General features: G+C 43.8%; 1 protein-coding gene across 1 annotated transcript in view; it reads left to right on the forward strand.

Annotated features, from left to right (window-relative positions):
• The window catches only part of SLIT3 (slit guidance ligand 3), a 592453-nt gene that overhangs the window by 38434 nt on the left and 538232 nt on the right, over positions 1–15787 (forward strand). Inside the window, exons 2-3 of the mRNA XM_029051206.1 lie at positions 4668–4739; positions 10808–10879. Coding sequence (XP_028907039.1) covers positions 4668–4739; positions 10808–10879 — 144 coding nt within the window. The remainder of the gene's footprint in view (positions 1–4667; positions 4740–10807; positions 10880–15787) is intronic.

Below are 15787 nucleotides of genomic sequence, written 5' to 3' on the forward strand. Positions count from 1 at the left end.
TCTCTTTTCTGTCTCTGAAGAGCCAAAATGGAAGCTTCTTATAGCTCAGGAGAGGTTTTCCTAGACAGAAGTATGACCCACAGTCTCAACAGAGATTCAATTATCCTATGGGTTCTTCTGGGACAGAGGGCCCATGCAGCAATATTTTCTCATATTGTCCTCTGTCAGCTGGAGGTTGTAGTGGAAGCGGGGGCAAGACCTTTGCTACCATTCCCAGAGAGGTATAGCACAGAGAAGACAACAAACAACTCACTCCGTGCGGCACCCTTAATCCCTCTAATTCCCTAAAGTACCAGCAACGCGGCCTCAAATCCAGGAACTGAGAGTGGGCCGCTTGCACATTTGACATTTTAACATATTCATTTATTTGCATAATCCCTCCCTGAGTCAACAGTCACCTTCCCTTGGCCCTCCCTAGATGATACCCCCACCCGGGCCATGGCGCGAATGATCATCAATGCCCATGCTGTCAGTCGCATTCTGTGGCTCTTCATTGGCGGTTCGATCAGGAGCTTGGCATCCCTCGGTGTTCAGTGTGTTACCCATTCATCACTCTTGGTCCCTCCTCTAATGATTCTGTTAATTTCCACTTCACCGCCCGAACTGGCATCTTTGAGTCTCGTGGCCCAGAGGTGATGAGGTGGGAGACACCCCAGAAATCCTCAGGTGATGAGGAAATCTGGGTCACTAGGGTTGATCCCAGGCTGTGATGGGGTGGGGATTGGGGGTGTCCTACGGCAGTTTCAGGAAAGGCTATGGGCTGTTCTCTGGGGCAGGGGCTGGGGCACGCTCCATGTCACCTCAGCGTCGGGGTATGTGTGGGAAGAAGAGGGCAGTGCAAGCCTGCTGGAGCCAGTCTGACGGTGGAGCCGGGCTCTAGGACTAGTGGAGGGCGCTGTGCGTGAGTACCAAGGCCTCAATGGAGCATGGAGATGCTCCATGGCAGCAGCAGTTCAAAGATGCCCTGCAAATGAGAGGGGCAAGAGGGTCAGGATTTGGGGGAGGGGGCATTGGGTCCATGATGGAAGTGGCTTAGACCTCCTCCTCAGCACTGTGGGGCTTGCCCCAAACCCCTGGGATAGTGAAGCAGCTCGGAGCCCTTCTGAACCACGATGGAGCTCAACTCAGAGTATGGCTTGGAGCAGGGGAGAAGACAGGGAGCCAGGAATACTGCTGTGATAGCAGAGGGGCTCAAAGTTGAGTTTCGGGATATTCATGGGGTGGGGAGCCCATGACAGTGGACAGGAAGGTCGAGGGCAGGGACCAGTGCTGGCTCCATGGTGGGAGCAGCCCGGGGCTCACCTCTCTGCCCTGGAGCTTGAGCCTGAGGAAGGCAAGGGTAACAACCTCCTCTCCATTTGGGGAGAAGAGCTGGTATTTCTCTAATATTGATGGGGTTGATTTGGTTCGAATGAACCTCACGTTTAGACCATGGACTTCTACCCGACTCTACCCTGTGCACGGATGCTAAATTAGGAAATGGTAGCGTGGGATGGCTCATCAGGTCTTGCGGTTAGTATTTGGGAGGGCACAGAGTGAGGGTGAGATTTTATTAGATCCATGCTGACTTACTCCACTCAGAAACACTGAAAAAGAGATTGCGCTCCTTTGTTCTGTGTCTAATTCTCACCTGTGTTCAAGATTCACTCATTGATTCAGTCGTTTTTATTGAGAGCTTATCTGTGCAGAGCACTGTACTAAGCACTTGGGAAAGTGGAATACAACAATAAAGAGTGATAATCCCTGCCCAGAACAAGCTCACAGTCTAGAGTCGGCGGGCAGGGGGCGGCGGGGATCTTTCTCAATATTAGTACATTGCTTACACACAGTAATCGCTTCATACTTTTACTATAATAATTGTGTCTTGAATGTAAATACTACTTCCCTATTTTGTTGGTGAGTCCCATGTAGGATAGAGTCCATCCTGACTACATCTATCACAGCATTTAGCATGGTGCTGAGCACATGATAAGTGTCTAAGAAATACCATTAAAAACACTTCCAAGCACTATGATTGATATACTACAATCAGATGAGACGCAGTTGCTACAGCTAGCTCCTCCACCATCTTCCCGGAAGTGAGCTGCCACAGTCAATCCCAGGTTTCCTGTTTTAATAGCTCATCTGGATTAGATATCCTTCCTGCGGGGAAAGAGATCTTCAGCCTCTACAAACTGATAACATGACTGAGGTAGAGTAGGTTATGTGGGTGATTTGAAATCCCAAACAAAGTCTGATGATAAATTCAGGGTAAGATGCAGCGAGCATTGAATTCAGAGACATATGGAAAGCTTCTTTTCCTGGGTGCTTAGTATCATGATCTTTCTATTTAGAAAGTTCAGGGCTAGTTCTGAATGGGAAAGGCAAAGGACAGGGGCTTATCATGTGAGAAACCTCTGTTTTAAAAAAAAAAAATTCTGTGAACCACTTCAACCCTCACAAGACCTGGGGGACAGAACCTATGTTAAAACTCACCTGAAACACTGCAGCTTTTACTTAAGATGCTCTAATTTGGACTGAAAAATTAATGCTGGAGGTTTCCATGGCAATTACTCTTTATGGAGTGGTGGGTGAATATCGGGGAAAAACTAGATGGAGGTAATTAGGCCAAAATACACCTGATCTTTGTTTTCCAAGAAAGACAGGTTTGAAGAAGTGGATAGTCTCATGGATGGGGTCCTGAAAAAGAGCTCCTTCATTGACATATGTAGAAAGAGAATCTCATCTGCGAGTGTGCGTCTCTATACGTTTTATTTTTCAAGTCATGGAGGAGATGTGCCTTTTTTCCCCAACGGCTCTTCCAACTGAGGATGGGATATCTCCATTGATGACGGTGCCACTGTTGTCCCCTGCTTGACACCCACCTCCTGGAGGATTAGATTTCTAGTCTGTTCAGAGCACATCATTGGTGCTCCCTGAATGGTTGTTACTCTTAATGATAATCCTAGTAAAAATTGGACTGCAGCAAGCCATGTTGACTGGTATTCCAGAGAGGAAACTCAATTGAAGTCTGTGAGAATGGGGCCAGGGATCTCCATTGTTCAAAGCAAATTAAGTAATGACAGAAGGTGTGCCTGACCAGTTGGGTGGCTTGCTCTTTCATTCTCTCTGAGTTTAGAGGCTTTATAGGCTATCTAAAGATTCATTGCTACCACTGGGCTATGGAGGGCACAAGCCAAAGGAACATAATCAATCCATTCTAATCTGAAATGATGTGTTCTCCTGCCTTGAGGGAGTTGGAAAAACGGAATGGGGATCTTCAGGCTTCATGTGTCATCTAAAGGATCTGGTGGTAGCTCCTCCTTCCTTCCGCGGTGGCTTCTTGCCTATGAAGATTATGGTCATTAGAAGCAAATCACATTGCCGGGCAAATGTTTCCCAGGATGGGAAAAAAGCTGCTTCCTAGAAACGGCCCTTTTCTCCCTGCCTCAAGGCCCGCTGGGTGGACCCTGGGAGGCTTTGAATTTCTCAAGCGAAAGGTCTAAGCAATTATCGTGATTTCTTCCTTCTTCAAAGACCACCGTCAAAGGGGTTGGAAGTTGGTAAGACTGAAGCTCAGGCAAAGCCCAGAAAGTTGGAACTGTCTTTCTCTCTCTGTGGGTTGGAGATGATAGGGATCTTGATTATAAAGAACTCCATCCAGTTTGGACCCCTCTCCTGGAGGCCACGGAGTTTTTCCAGGGGCACCCTGAATCAATCGGGCTATCAACCCCCATCTCTAGCACTTCACGAGTCTGGACACTGGACACCTCAGACAAAGAGATAGTGAATGTCCTCTTCTGGTGTCACTTTCAGAGTCTCTTGGGGACTTAAATACTATGGTGATAGGTGTCACAGAAATAGGGGGGAGGGAAGGGGGAGAGAAAGAGCGAGAATTCTCTGTGCTCTTACTATATTTATCAGTCATAAAAATATACACCTCTCTTCACTGACAGCTCCTCTACCAGAGAGCGTGACAGCACTCAGACTGGGGGCTATGAGGTGGAATTGGATTCTTTTATAAGCCGAAGAGCACATTTGCAAAGGTGGGCAAATTCATCACTGCCAGTTCCTTCTCACAGCCCAGGTGCTGCTCCCTCTGGGAAATCCCATCACATCCACTTAGCTACACTTCTCAGCACCATAGGTACCAAACCTAGTAAGATGGGGTGGGAGATGCTGACTTCTCACCTTGGGACGAGTCCTGGGGAAGAATCTTGAGATCTAGAATCCTCCTGGAGCACCCTGACCCTTTCCTTATCCAGGTGGTGCGTGCGGCATGAAGGTGACTGAAGAGGCCTCTACCAGTGTTTCCTGAGCAGAAGACTGAGAGCTGTTGAATTCCTAGGGAGATGTTGCATTGCTTTCACTCCATTTGGACCAGGTCACTCCTGGTAACTTCTGGTCTTCCCTATGCCTCCAAGCAAAGATAAGAAGGAAAAAAAAGAATTATCTGCCCTTGATAGAAAATAATTGCTTTGTCAAGATCTCAAGGGAGGAGAAACGTGTGTGTTGGGGAGGGGGGAAACTGTTGAAGGTGTTTTGAAGATGCATTAATGTGGAGTCTATTTGGGTTCGTTTCAGTAATAACTCTGGGAGAGACATGAGTCTCTTCTCTCCTGACATTTGACATTAGCCAAGGCTCCTAAGGACTTGGGAATGTGACACTTGCTTACTCTTCATTGCAGAGACCTGGACAGAAATAATATCACCAGGATCACTAAGACGGACTTTGCTGGGCTCAAGAACCTCCGAGTTTTGTAAGTATTTTGCTATTTATTGCTATTTTTCACTCTTTGAAACTTTTTGTGCATTGTTTTGCACACAGTATGTGTTCAGAAAATTCCGTTGATTGGCTTTAGTCCTCATTTACATATGCTTAGTCTCAGCCACTATGTAGTGGTCCTTTGTTTTGAAGATGACACTACTGATGGTAAGATCCTATCATGTTTGCAGTGTGGGCTAGAAAGACTGCTAGGTGACCAACAAACTCCACTATGCAGCACATTTGGAAATAAATACAGGCAAATTATGCAGGTAATAAATAATTTGAATCACAGCCCCATTAATTACCTCTCTCAATTGAACTGAGTGTTTGAAAGGTGAACTGTGACCTGAATGAAGGTGAGTGGTTTCGGGCTTGTTAGACTCTGGGTGGGACAGAATTCCACAGATAAAGAGAGGTAGAGGTTATAAGAAGGTAAATAAACACGTCTTCTAGGTTTTTTGCTGTCTATATTTTTCAACTGCTTTTCATTAACATCGCACTGACTGACTATGCAGTTTTGTGCCCTCCCCCCCAACCATACAGCCTTACTTTTATCCCCACCTGTGCCTTAGAAAGAGTTTAAATAACAACTGTTCTTTATCATATTCCTTTGGGAGCTCCTGCGTGGCACTTAATGAATGCCTGCACTGTGGTTGGTGGAGAATAAAGGGCAACCCAATGTAGGTAGTGCCAGTATTAGCTGCTGGATAGTGAATGGCTTTAAATCAAGACAGAAAAGAACCTGCCCTTCATAGGTCCAAGTAGTAATGTGAAACAGCTCTGTGTGTGGCATGCTGTTTCTCTAAAAATTCCTCACCTTACATGTTGGAGCACATATATTTTTTAAAAGTGAAAATAAAACAAAAAATCATCCTTGCCGTTCTTATCGTCCAAAAGACTAATCCAACTGGAGCAGTTTGATCGTCACTTTAGTTTTAACCTTGCCACACAAGGAAAATGATTTTCAGTCTGAACAAGATCTTTTTCTGCTCTTCCATTGTCCAGGTTTGTTGCACTCGTGTTGCCCAGCCATAACTGGAACTGATGCCAGTTTTTTTAAGTATTTTAGAGATTCTTTCTTGAATGGTTCCTGTTTTGATAGAAGCAGGACATGTAGGTCTTTCATCACAAACTTTCTAGCTTGCTTTATAACCTACAGCCCATGTCCAGCCCCACTGTGATCCTGAGAAATTGACATGGAGTTTGTAGACATTTGCCAATGTGGGGAGAGTTTGACTTCAGTGAGGGTCCCCTGAGCTGTTGCCCAGTGGCATCCCGGCTCTACCACTTGTCTGCTATGTGACCTTGGGCAAGTCACTTCACTTCTCTGTGCCTCATCTGTGAAAAGAGATTAAGACTGTGATCCCCATGTGGGAGAGGGACTGTCCAATCTGATTAATACATATTTACCCCAGCACTTAGAACAGAGCTTGGCACATAGTAATTGCTTAACAGGTACTATTATTATTATCATTATTATTATTATCTCTCCAGAGATCCTGAAATGAGAAAGCTAAGAATATGTCTGTCCCTGTTGGTAGGATGGGGTAAAATCAGGGGATAAGCTCCTTGAGGGCAGGGATTGTGTCATAAGCAATTAGATTAGTGCTGTAATCAGATAATCAATAGTATTTATTAAGAACTTGCTGTGTGTAGAGCACTTTACTAAGCACCTGGGCAACTACAGTACAGTGAAGTTGGTAGAAAAAATCCCTGCCCTTGAGGATGTTATCTAATGTGGGAGACAGACATGAGAATAAATTACAGTTAGGAGAAGCAACAGAGTATAAGGATAAGTACATAAGTTTGGTAAGGTGGAGTGAGTATCAAAATGCTTAGGGGATGGTGACTTAAATGTCTAAGTTCCCCAGAGATGAGTGCATGGCAGAGAAATTAGTCAAGGAAGGCTTTCTGGAGCAGATATAATTTTAGTAGGGTGTTGAAAATGGAAAGAGTCATGGTCTGTTGGACATGAAGGGTGAAGGAGTTCTAGGCAGGAAGGAGAGCAGGAGCTAGGGGTCCAGGGTGAGAGAAGCAAGTTTGAGGCATAGTGAGTAGTTTGGTGTTAGAAGAGTGAAGTATACAGGCTTGGTTGTACGGGGAGAGAAACCGGGGAGGAGGAGAGAGAAATATGGGTGCCTTAAAGGCAGTGGTGAGGTGTTTCTGTTTGATGTGGATGGGTAATTATCAGAGGTATTTGAGGAGTGTGATGGAAGTAGGAAGCAGCATGGCCTAGTGGATAGAGCATGAGTCTGGATGTCAGAAGGACCTGGGTTCTGATGCCAGTTCTGCTACTTGTCTGCTGCGTGACCTTGGGGAAGTCACTTAACTTCTCTGTGCCTCAGTTACCTCATCTGTAAAATGGGGATTAAGAACCCGAGCCCCATGAGGAACAGGGACTGAATCCAATCTGATTAGCTTGTATCTACTCCAGTGCTTAGAACAGTCCTTTACACATACTAAGCGCTTAATAAATACCATCAACATTATTATTATTATTGGGGAGCTATGTGCAGAATGATTATTTCAGAAAAACGATAGGCAGCAGAATGAAGCATGGCACGGAGGGGGAGATGCTGGAGGCAGGGAGGTTAGTGAGGTGGCTGATGCACACAGTAGCTCAATAAATACCAGATTGAGAGAGCCAGAATAGATTAAACCTCCCAGAGATGGCAAAGGTCTCTAGCTGTCTCCTTTTCAATTGCTACTAATTCACTGAAGTAACAAGATGGGGTAAACAACCCAATTAGAGGTGAGGTGATGATTTCCCTTTTACAACGTCGAGTCCCGTTGCTCATCGGTTGCCTGCCCAGAGCCCTTCATGCCCCATCTCCACTCCCCCTACTCCATCTCCCCGGCTCAGCAAAGTCACTTTTTTGGTTTCCTTTCTCAGTTATTCCCCCTAACACAGCAAGGTGAAAAACACCTTTATGTTCTATACTTCCTATCCTTCCCAAGGCCAATCAGGTCTCCATAGCACTTAGTAAATATTTGTCCTTGATGTTGATAATGATGAAGTGGTGGCAAGAGTCATGTTTTTTCTTCTACTTGTTTCCACTCGACTTTAGTCTTCACTTTACCAACACCAGTCTGGAAGGGAGGGTTTCCTGTTATAGTTTCTTGACTCTGATTCAGGGAGGCCAATTGCATTTCATTAGACTTTTGTTTTTCCAGGGGAAAATCTTGTGCAGCACCATGTGTTTTTGCCTTTTTTAATCCAGGGATTTCAAAGCACTTTCACAGATAGCATGTCATTAATCTTCGTGTCACCCAAGTTTAAGGAAGGTAAATCTAAGATTGCTCCCTTGCCTCTCTCTGTTTTCTGACTGGAAGGGGTCTGTTTGTCTCATCTTATAACCTGACAGGTCTGATTGAGATACTGTACACATTTTGTCAGCTAAGGATCAGATTGTTTTTCATTACGGAAGAGAAATAGGACAGTAAAAGCTCTCATCCAAAAGTATGTGACCTGTATAAAGAACTGAAATTTCAGCTTCTCCCAGGAGTGTAGGCAAATGACCTTTCTTTTCTCCATCTGCAAGAGATTTCCCTCCTACAACTCAGAAATCTCACCCAATACTTCATTTTCTAAAATGGCTGATTTTTTTTAAAAAAAACCTTTGATTTTTTTCTTCCTTAAAGCAGTTGAAGATCTAATAAAATTCTGATTTCCATATTGACAATAGCCAAATAGAAAGTTTAAAATAATCATAAAAGATGATATTAATATGCTCTGGATAGGCTACAACATTCCTTTTACTGAAGTTTATCTGAGTTAATTGGGGCATTCTTCCTGTTTGATAAGCCATGCCAAAAATGTCCCCCTAATTCACAGGCTCCGTGATTAGACTGGGCTTCATTATCTGCCTTATCTGTTCAAAGACAATCCAATTCAAGTGCCACTTTATTAGTCAGAAAGAATTTGCTAGGTAAGGTTGCTGAAGTATCTTCTAACTAACACTAATAAAATATCCAGGCATTTTAATCTTTTTTTTCCCCTCAATCTCTTCTTTCTAGCTGAGTTACCTAGACAACTACTTCTTTGGAAAGCTTTCATCACTCCTCCCCTTCACTTCCCTTGCTTTTTCTCCTATCTGTTTCTTATTTATAGTGTAGATTTAAGCCAAAAATCTCCAGTATTTTTGAATAATTTTATCTAGACACCAATGTTAATAAGATTAAGATGGGTAAAAGTCCGATTGAGTGTAATGGAGACTTTCACCCCATCCACCCTTAGTGTACCAACCTAGAATTTTTCACGAAGAAGATTTTGGAATTGCCTAATTGGAACGCCTTTTTCCCTGGGTGGAACTCATCCTGTGGAATCAATTAAGCCCATTTTCTTAGTGATGGCGCAAGAATTCTGCTATGTTTGAAATGTGGGAAACCGCTTTATTCTAAGCAGCATTAGTCAAAGAGTTTAAATTGTCCCTGGCCATCATCACATGCATGTAATTTCCTAGTCTGATTCAGTGTTAAAGCCAGAAAAACAACAACAGTGAAAAAGCGGCCCTGAATAAATGAGTAAAGACTGCGTTGCCGTAATGCAGATCAGGCCCAGAAAGCAGCTAGTTCGTCTCTCTGTTTGGATCCGGCTGCTGCATCTGTCGAGCACAGGTAGACGTCTTAATAGCTGTCTGTGCTCTTCAGCCTGGGTGGGGTCTGACAGGAGCAGCTGGGCCACTGTCCTACAGTTCCCAACTCAGCAGGATTTATTTTTTCTTTAAAAATACCCACAATATGCATTTTTCAGAAGGTGATTAAATAATAGTATATGCCAATGTACTTCAATTACCCACTTTGGGTACACAGATCATACTTTTTCAAAAGTATGGATATGTTTCTTTAGTATTAAATTTTGTAGAGCTCAGTGGATAGAGAAATCTCTTTCTTTTCTCTCAGGAAATTCCATCACCAAAAAAATGATTCAGGTGCGCAGATTTTTCTCAGGTCTCCTTCACTACTCTTCCCCTCGTTCCTCCTACCCTAAAACTCTTCCCAACATTCTTCTCCACACCCTCCTCCATCTACAGGACCTGATGCCTTTTCAGTTACCTCTTCTCCTGCTCACCTCCCTGCCTGACCATTTACCTCTGCTCTTGCTCACCTCCTTAAATCACATTCACATCAGAATGAAAACAAGGATCTTGACCTAATCCTGAGCTAGTCACTTACAGAAGAGACTGCAGCTAAATCTTCCTTTGTGCTCATTTAATCCGCCATAAACTGCCACATCAAAAAAAATACTCCTTTTTGTTTCAGGTGAAAGAAAATAATTTCATTTTGGAATTAATGCCATTATCCAGAAGGATTAAAATGAATCCAAGTAAATAGATTCATCTTAAACCTAGTCTTTAGGCTCAATATTAACATTCCTGGATTTCTGGAAGCATCAAGTGAGGCAGACAGAATAGTCATTTCAGAATAAGGACTCCTGGGTACTAATTTCAAGTATTAATTTGTTCTGTCTAAGAGGAGGCTGAGAAGCAGCACCCATAGATCAGGGAAGCCATTTCCAGGACTGTAAGTACTGGAGGTCGGGGGCAGAATCACTTCGTTGTGGTCACCACCACCTCTGGGGAATCCTTGGCCACCGTCCACAAGTCACACAAGTTCCTCTGGGCTGACAGTGGGAGCGTGAGGATGGCATTTATGAAGTGCTTTAATGTCCGAAGAAGAAGAAAGCTCCCCACAGGGTGGACGGATTAATGGAGGTTTTCAAAAAAGGGTCTTTTTAAAATCATTTTAGTGCTCGTCCTGCAATGCTTGGGGGGGACATTTGCTGAGAACATTCGAACATCCTTAAAATAGCTGCATGGAAACCCATCTGCCAGGTAGCAGCAAGCAGGCTGTGTACCCAACTGCTGTGGTGCAGAGTGGTGAGGGAACCAGGCTTGAGTTAGGGGCATGGTGTCGATGAGCTTGGGTCTAAAATAAGCACCCTGAAGGAAGGGAGAAGGAGAGCAGTAGGTAGGGGCAGGGAGGAGGGGAAGAAATCAAGTAAAAAACCCTGCTAAGATCCTTGGTCGTTGTCTCTGACAATTGTTTCCATGGTTCTAGGCATTTGGAAGATAATCAGGTCAGTGTGATAGAGCGTGGAGCCTTTCAAGATCTGAAGCAACTGGAGCGACTGTGAGTATCTTCTCCTTTTTGAAAAATAGGTTTGATTTCTGTCTTGTTGGATTCTTACTGATGCCGAATGCCAACATTTCATAATGCAGCCTCCGCTTATTTTGAACTGCCGGTTGTATTTTACAGAGGTGTTGAGATCCCTTGAATATTATTTCAAGAGCATAGGAACTACGCTTTGGGTGTGAATTGCATCTTTTCACCCCTCAGATCTGCCTCGGAGCTTCAAACAGAGTTGATTCTTATGATAGTGTCACAGCTTCCGTTTAACAGGGGAGAGAATCTAACAGGAGTCCTTGTCATGGAAACCAGAACCAGGACCGTCGTCACAGTCTTCCTGCTGCTATGCATCAGGAGTGAGCTCCGTTTCTCCCATAAGCTCTGCCGCTTCCATTTAGGGCTTCTCCTCCTCCATTAATGTGCTTGTTGGGCAAGGGAGGTTGCGTGTAATGCATGCATTTCCATGAAGCATAAAGTGCAATCAGCTGTGTCATTGGGCCCATGTTTCCACAAAAGAATGGAGTGCCTTGACTTTAAAAATAGGTCCACCTCTGTGCTTCTGTCTGCAACGGATGTGGTGGGACACTTCAAAATAATTTTAAATGCCTGTTTGTTTTTTTGTTTGTTTGTTTGGTGTTGGGCTCTATTTACCGAATGAGATTAAAATTATTAGGTTGTCTGTCAGGAACGAAATTTTGCTTTCCTTCAGTCACCAGTCCCTGAAAGCTCATATCACTTCTAAACAATTCCTGTTCTCTTCTATTCTTGGACACAGGGACCTACAGAGTTCAATGTTACTACAAATGGGTCTTTTCTACATCACATCCTTCCATGTCCTGGAAGACCTAATATTTCAGCTAAGACATTTTTGGAACATGGTTTCAAAACAAATCCTCGTGCTGGCCTACTTGGCATAGTTGTTCTTTCTGTATATTTCCCAAAAGTCTAGCATTGGGAAATTTGAGAGGGCATAATTAGATAAGAAAGAAACTGCTACTGACTAATTTCGTGAATGGGTTTCATCTTTGTGATCATCATTATCATCTCTTCCTTCTCCTTCTTCTTTCCTCTGTGTCAGTTATATATGGCCCTGGTTAGCCAGGCTTGTGTTTACCTGGAAATCGAGATATTTTCTCTCTAATCAAGCAGCCAATATTATTGATTAAGCACTTTCTGTGAGTAGAGCATTGTGCTAAGCACTTGGGAGAGAACAAAACCAGAGGTCTAATGGATATCCCACTGTCACCTTAAGCTCAATAGTTTAAAACTGTTTTTTTATGTTCCCCCACAGAACTACTCTTCCACATAACTTCTCCATCTGAGTTGTCAATAACACCATCTTTCCTTACCCACAAGTCCACAACCTTAAAATTATCATGGATTTCTCATTCCCTTTAAACTCTCACATTTTAGTCGGTTGCTAAATCCAGTTGATGCTGCTTTCACATTTGCTGGATATGCCCTTTTTGCTCTATCCAATCAATCAATCACATTTATTGAACACTTACTAAGCGTAGAACACTGTACTGAGCATAGAACACTGTACTAAGCATTTGGGAAAGTACAGTACAACAGAATTAGCAGGCATGTTTCCTGCCCATAATGAGTTTATATCCACAGAGCTATCATCAGCCTGGTCTCAGAGATTTTTTATATCATCGCGAGACCCTGCCTTCAGTCTTCTCTCTGATGTGTGCTTCATTCTGAGGTCTGGGGAAGCAGAGTAGAAATTTCCATAGGAATGGCCCCTTCCAGGCTTGGGCTAGTGAGCTGAGGCAGGATACAGAACAAGGAATCCACAAATGGTAAAGCCCAGTTCAGATCCCAGCTGCAGATGTGTTAGGTCAAGTCTAGGTAGTCGTTTGAATAAGGAATGTGGACAACACTTACCTTCTTTGAATGTAAACTCACTTTACCTTGTGCAGTAATTCACCCGGCAAATATGCACAAACTACTCCTCTGACAGTGGAAAGTGAGAATATGTTAATATTAACTCGTAAGGATGGTAATTTAGATCCAAATGCTTCCACCCTCAGCCTTGGTGGTAATCATGGGGGGGGGGGTGTGTGTATGTGTGTGTGCATAAGCTCGTGTGCCCCTGTGCCCCTCTGTGTGTGCCTGTGTGTGTGTGCTCACACATGAACACATATATGTGCGTATTCTATTATTTTTTGAGGATATCTTGAATACCCATTGAATTGTGATAGAGAGTCCTATGGCTCTCTTTAAGCTCCTTACGGGCAGAGAATGTCTGTTATATTGTATTTTCCCAAGCACTTAGTACAGTGTTTTGCTCTCATAAAGCACTCAATAAATATGATTGATTGATGATCTATCCTGACCGTTCACATTTAGTTGGTTCCTTTAGTTCTAGATGGTTAGAGATGAGACATGAGCTGGGCAAGACGAATAAACACATTGTTCATCGAAGGGTTCACTTTATCCTTCACAAGGTCATTCGATGCTATTTACTGAGCACATACTGTGTGCAGAACACGGTTCTAAGTGCTTGGGCAAATACAGTACAGCAGAGTTGGACGCAATCTCTTCCCACAAGGAGCTTTTACAGTCTACAGGAGTGTGAGTGATTGTAAGTTTCTCATTAGCAGGGATCAAGTCTACCAAATTTATTCTATTGTACTCTCCCACTTAGTACAGCACTCTGTACACAGTAAGGATCCAATAAATGCCATGGATTTGTCGACCAGTTAAATAATAAATGATTTGTTAAAGGAGCCACTTTACCCCTTTTAGGGTGAGAGCAAAAATCATAATTGGAAACATTTTAACACGGATCGTAATAACTGAAAAGGAAAAGTTGGCTCTCCATTGTAGTTTTATTCAAATGTCTAACACAGAAAGTGGCAGTGACATATTCAACCTTTAGAGAGTAGTTGGCTTTTGGCCTCTTAAAAGTAAAAATGTGGTTGTTTATAAAAGCCTCGTCATTGTTAATATTTCTTTAAAAATCCAGGACTAATTTTGTTCCTGGCAAGGTAGACCACTTTAGATTTACTTGTTGAAAATCACACTGAAAATTGGACAGATTTTTTTTCTGTTGATCAATTAGAGGGCATGGAATATAATCACAAGTAAATATAAATTTTCTTCCTGTGGCCTCATTTGTATCAACATCAAAGCTCTGCCATTGCTAGTAAGTAAAAATTATGGACTTGGGCTTCTTTTTGAAATGTAGTGCATGCATGTGGTGTTTCCCCTTAAATCATTCTAAATCTTTCAAAAAACAACACCCCATGTCTGTGTGGGCGTCAGCCATTAGTTCCAGAAACATCACTCTTGAACAATTTCCAGTTTTTGATTCTCCTTTTATGAGTTTTACACCCAGGAAAATTTGCAACCTTGTTTTTTAACATTTGATGAGCTGGAAAGTATTGGTACCCTGGGGCCTGGGAGGAGTTCAAGGGGTTGGGCTGGATAAAGAATCATGAGGGAGTATGACTGGTTATGGCCAAGAAGACTGTAAGCTCATTGTGGGTAGGGAGTGTACGTGCTGTTTTTTGTTGCATTGTTCTCTCCCAAGCACTTAGTACAGTGATCTGCACCCACTAATTATTCAGTAAATATGACTGAGTAACTGTATGCCAGATTGTCAGATTCCCAGTTTCCATGGGGGTAGATCATTGTTAGTAGGGATTGAGTTGAATCTACCAGTGGATTGTACCTTTGGCCTCTGCCAGGTATTCATTCAATAGTATTTATTCAATAGTATTTATTGAGCGCTTATTATGTGCAGAGCACTGTACTAAGCGCTTGGGATGAACAAGTCGGCAACAGATAGAGACAGTCCCTGCCGTTTGACGGGCTTACAGTCTAATCGGGGGAGACGGACAGACAAGAACAATGGCACTAAACAGCGTCAAGGGGAAGAACATCTCGTAAAAACAATGGCAACTAAATAGAATCAAGGCGATGTACAATTCATTAACAAAATAAATAGGGTAACGAAAATATATACAGTTGAGCGGACGAGTACAGTGCTGTGGGGATGGGAAGGGAGAGGTGGAGGAGCAGAGGGAAAAGGGGAAAATGAGGCTTTAGCTGCGGAGAGGTAAAGGGGGGATGGCAGAGGGAGTAGAGGGGGAAGAGGAGCTCAGTCTGGGAACGCCTCTTGGAGGAGGTGATTTTTAAGTAAGGTTTTGAAGAGGGAAAGAGAATCAGTTTGGCGGAGGTGAGGAGGGAGGGCGTTCCAGGACCGCGGGAGGACGTGACCCAGGGGTCGACGGCGGGATAGGCGAGACCGAGGGACGGCGAGGAGGTGGGCGGCAGAGGAGCGGAGCGTGCGGGGTGGGCGGTAGAAAGAGAGAAGGGAGGAGAGGTAGGAAGAGGCAAGGTGATGGAGAGCCTTGAAGCCTAGAGTGAGGAGTTTTTGTTTGGAGCGGAGGTCGATAGGCAACCACTGGAGTTGTTTAAGAAGGGGAGTGACATGCCCAGATCGTTTCTGCGGGAAGATGAGCCGGGCAGCCTAGTGAAGAATAGACCGGAGCGGGGCGAGAGAGGAGGAAGGGAGGTCAGAGAGAAGGCCGACACAGTAGTCTAGCCGGGATATAACGAGAGCCCGTAATAGTAAGGTAGCCGTTTGGGTGGAGAGGAAAGGGCGGATCTTGGCGATATTGTAGAGAGGAAAGGGCGGATCTTGGCGATATTGTAGAGGTATCTCTCACTCTCCTATTTAAACCAGGCTTGGAAGCAGTCAGGCTTGGAGTAACAATTGTTGACAGGAGAATTGAACAGAGTGTGAGTATAATTTGTATCACTTTAACTATCACCTCTTGGAGGTGGGCCAGCTGGAAAAAAAACCACCCAAAACCCAACGTTTTGTGTTGGCTGGCAGATGCCTTGGGTTTCACCTAAAAAGCTTATTTAAATCTATCAAAGGTTTTGAAATTGAAA

This window comes from Ornithorhynchus anatinus, chromosome X1, assembly GCF_004115215.2.
Source record: "Ornithorhynchus anatinus isolate Pmale09 chromosome X1, mOrnAna1.pri.v4, whole genome shotgun sequence".
Lineage (NCBI taxonomy): Eukaryota > Metazoa > Chordata > Mammalia > Monotremata > Ornithorhynchidae > Ornithorhynchus > Ornithorhynchus anatinus.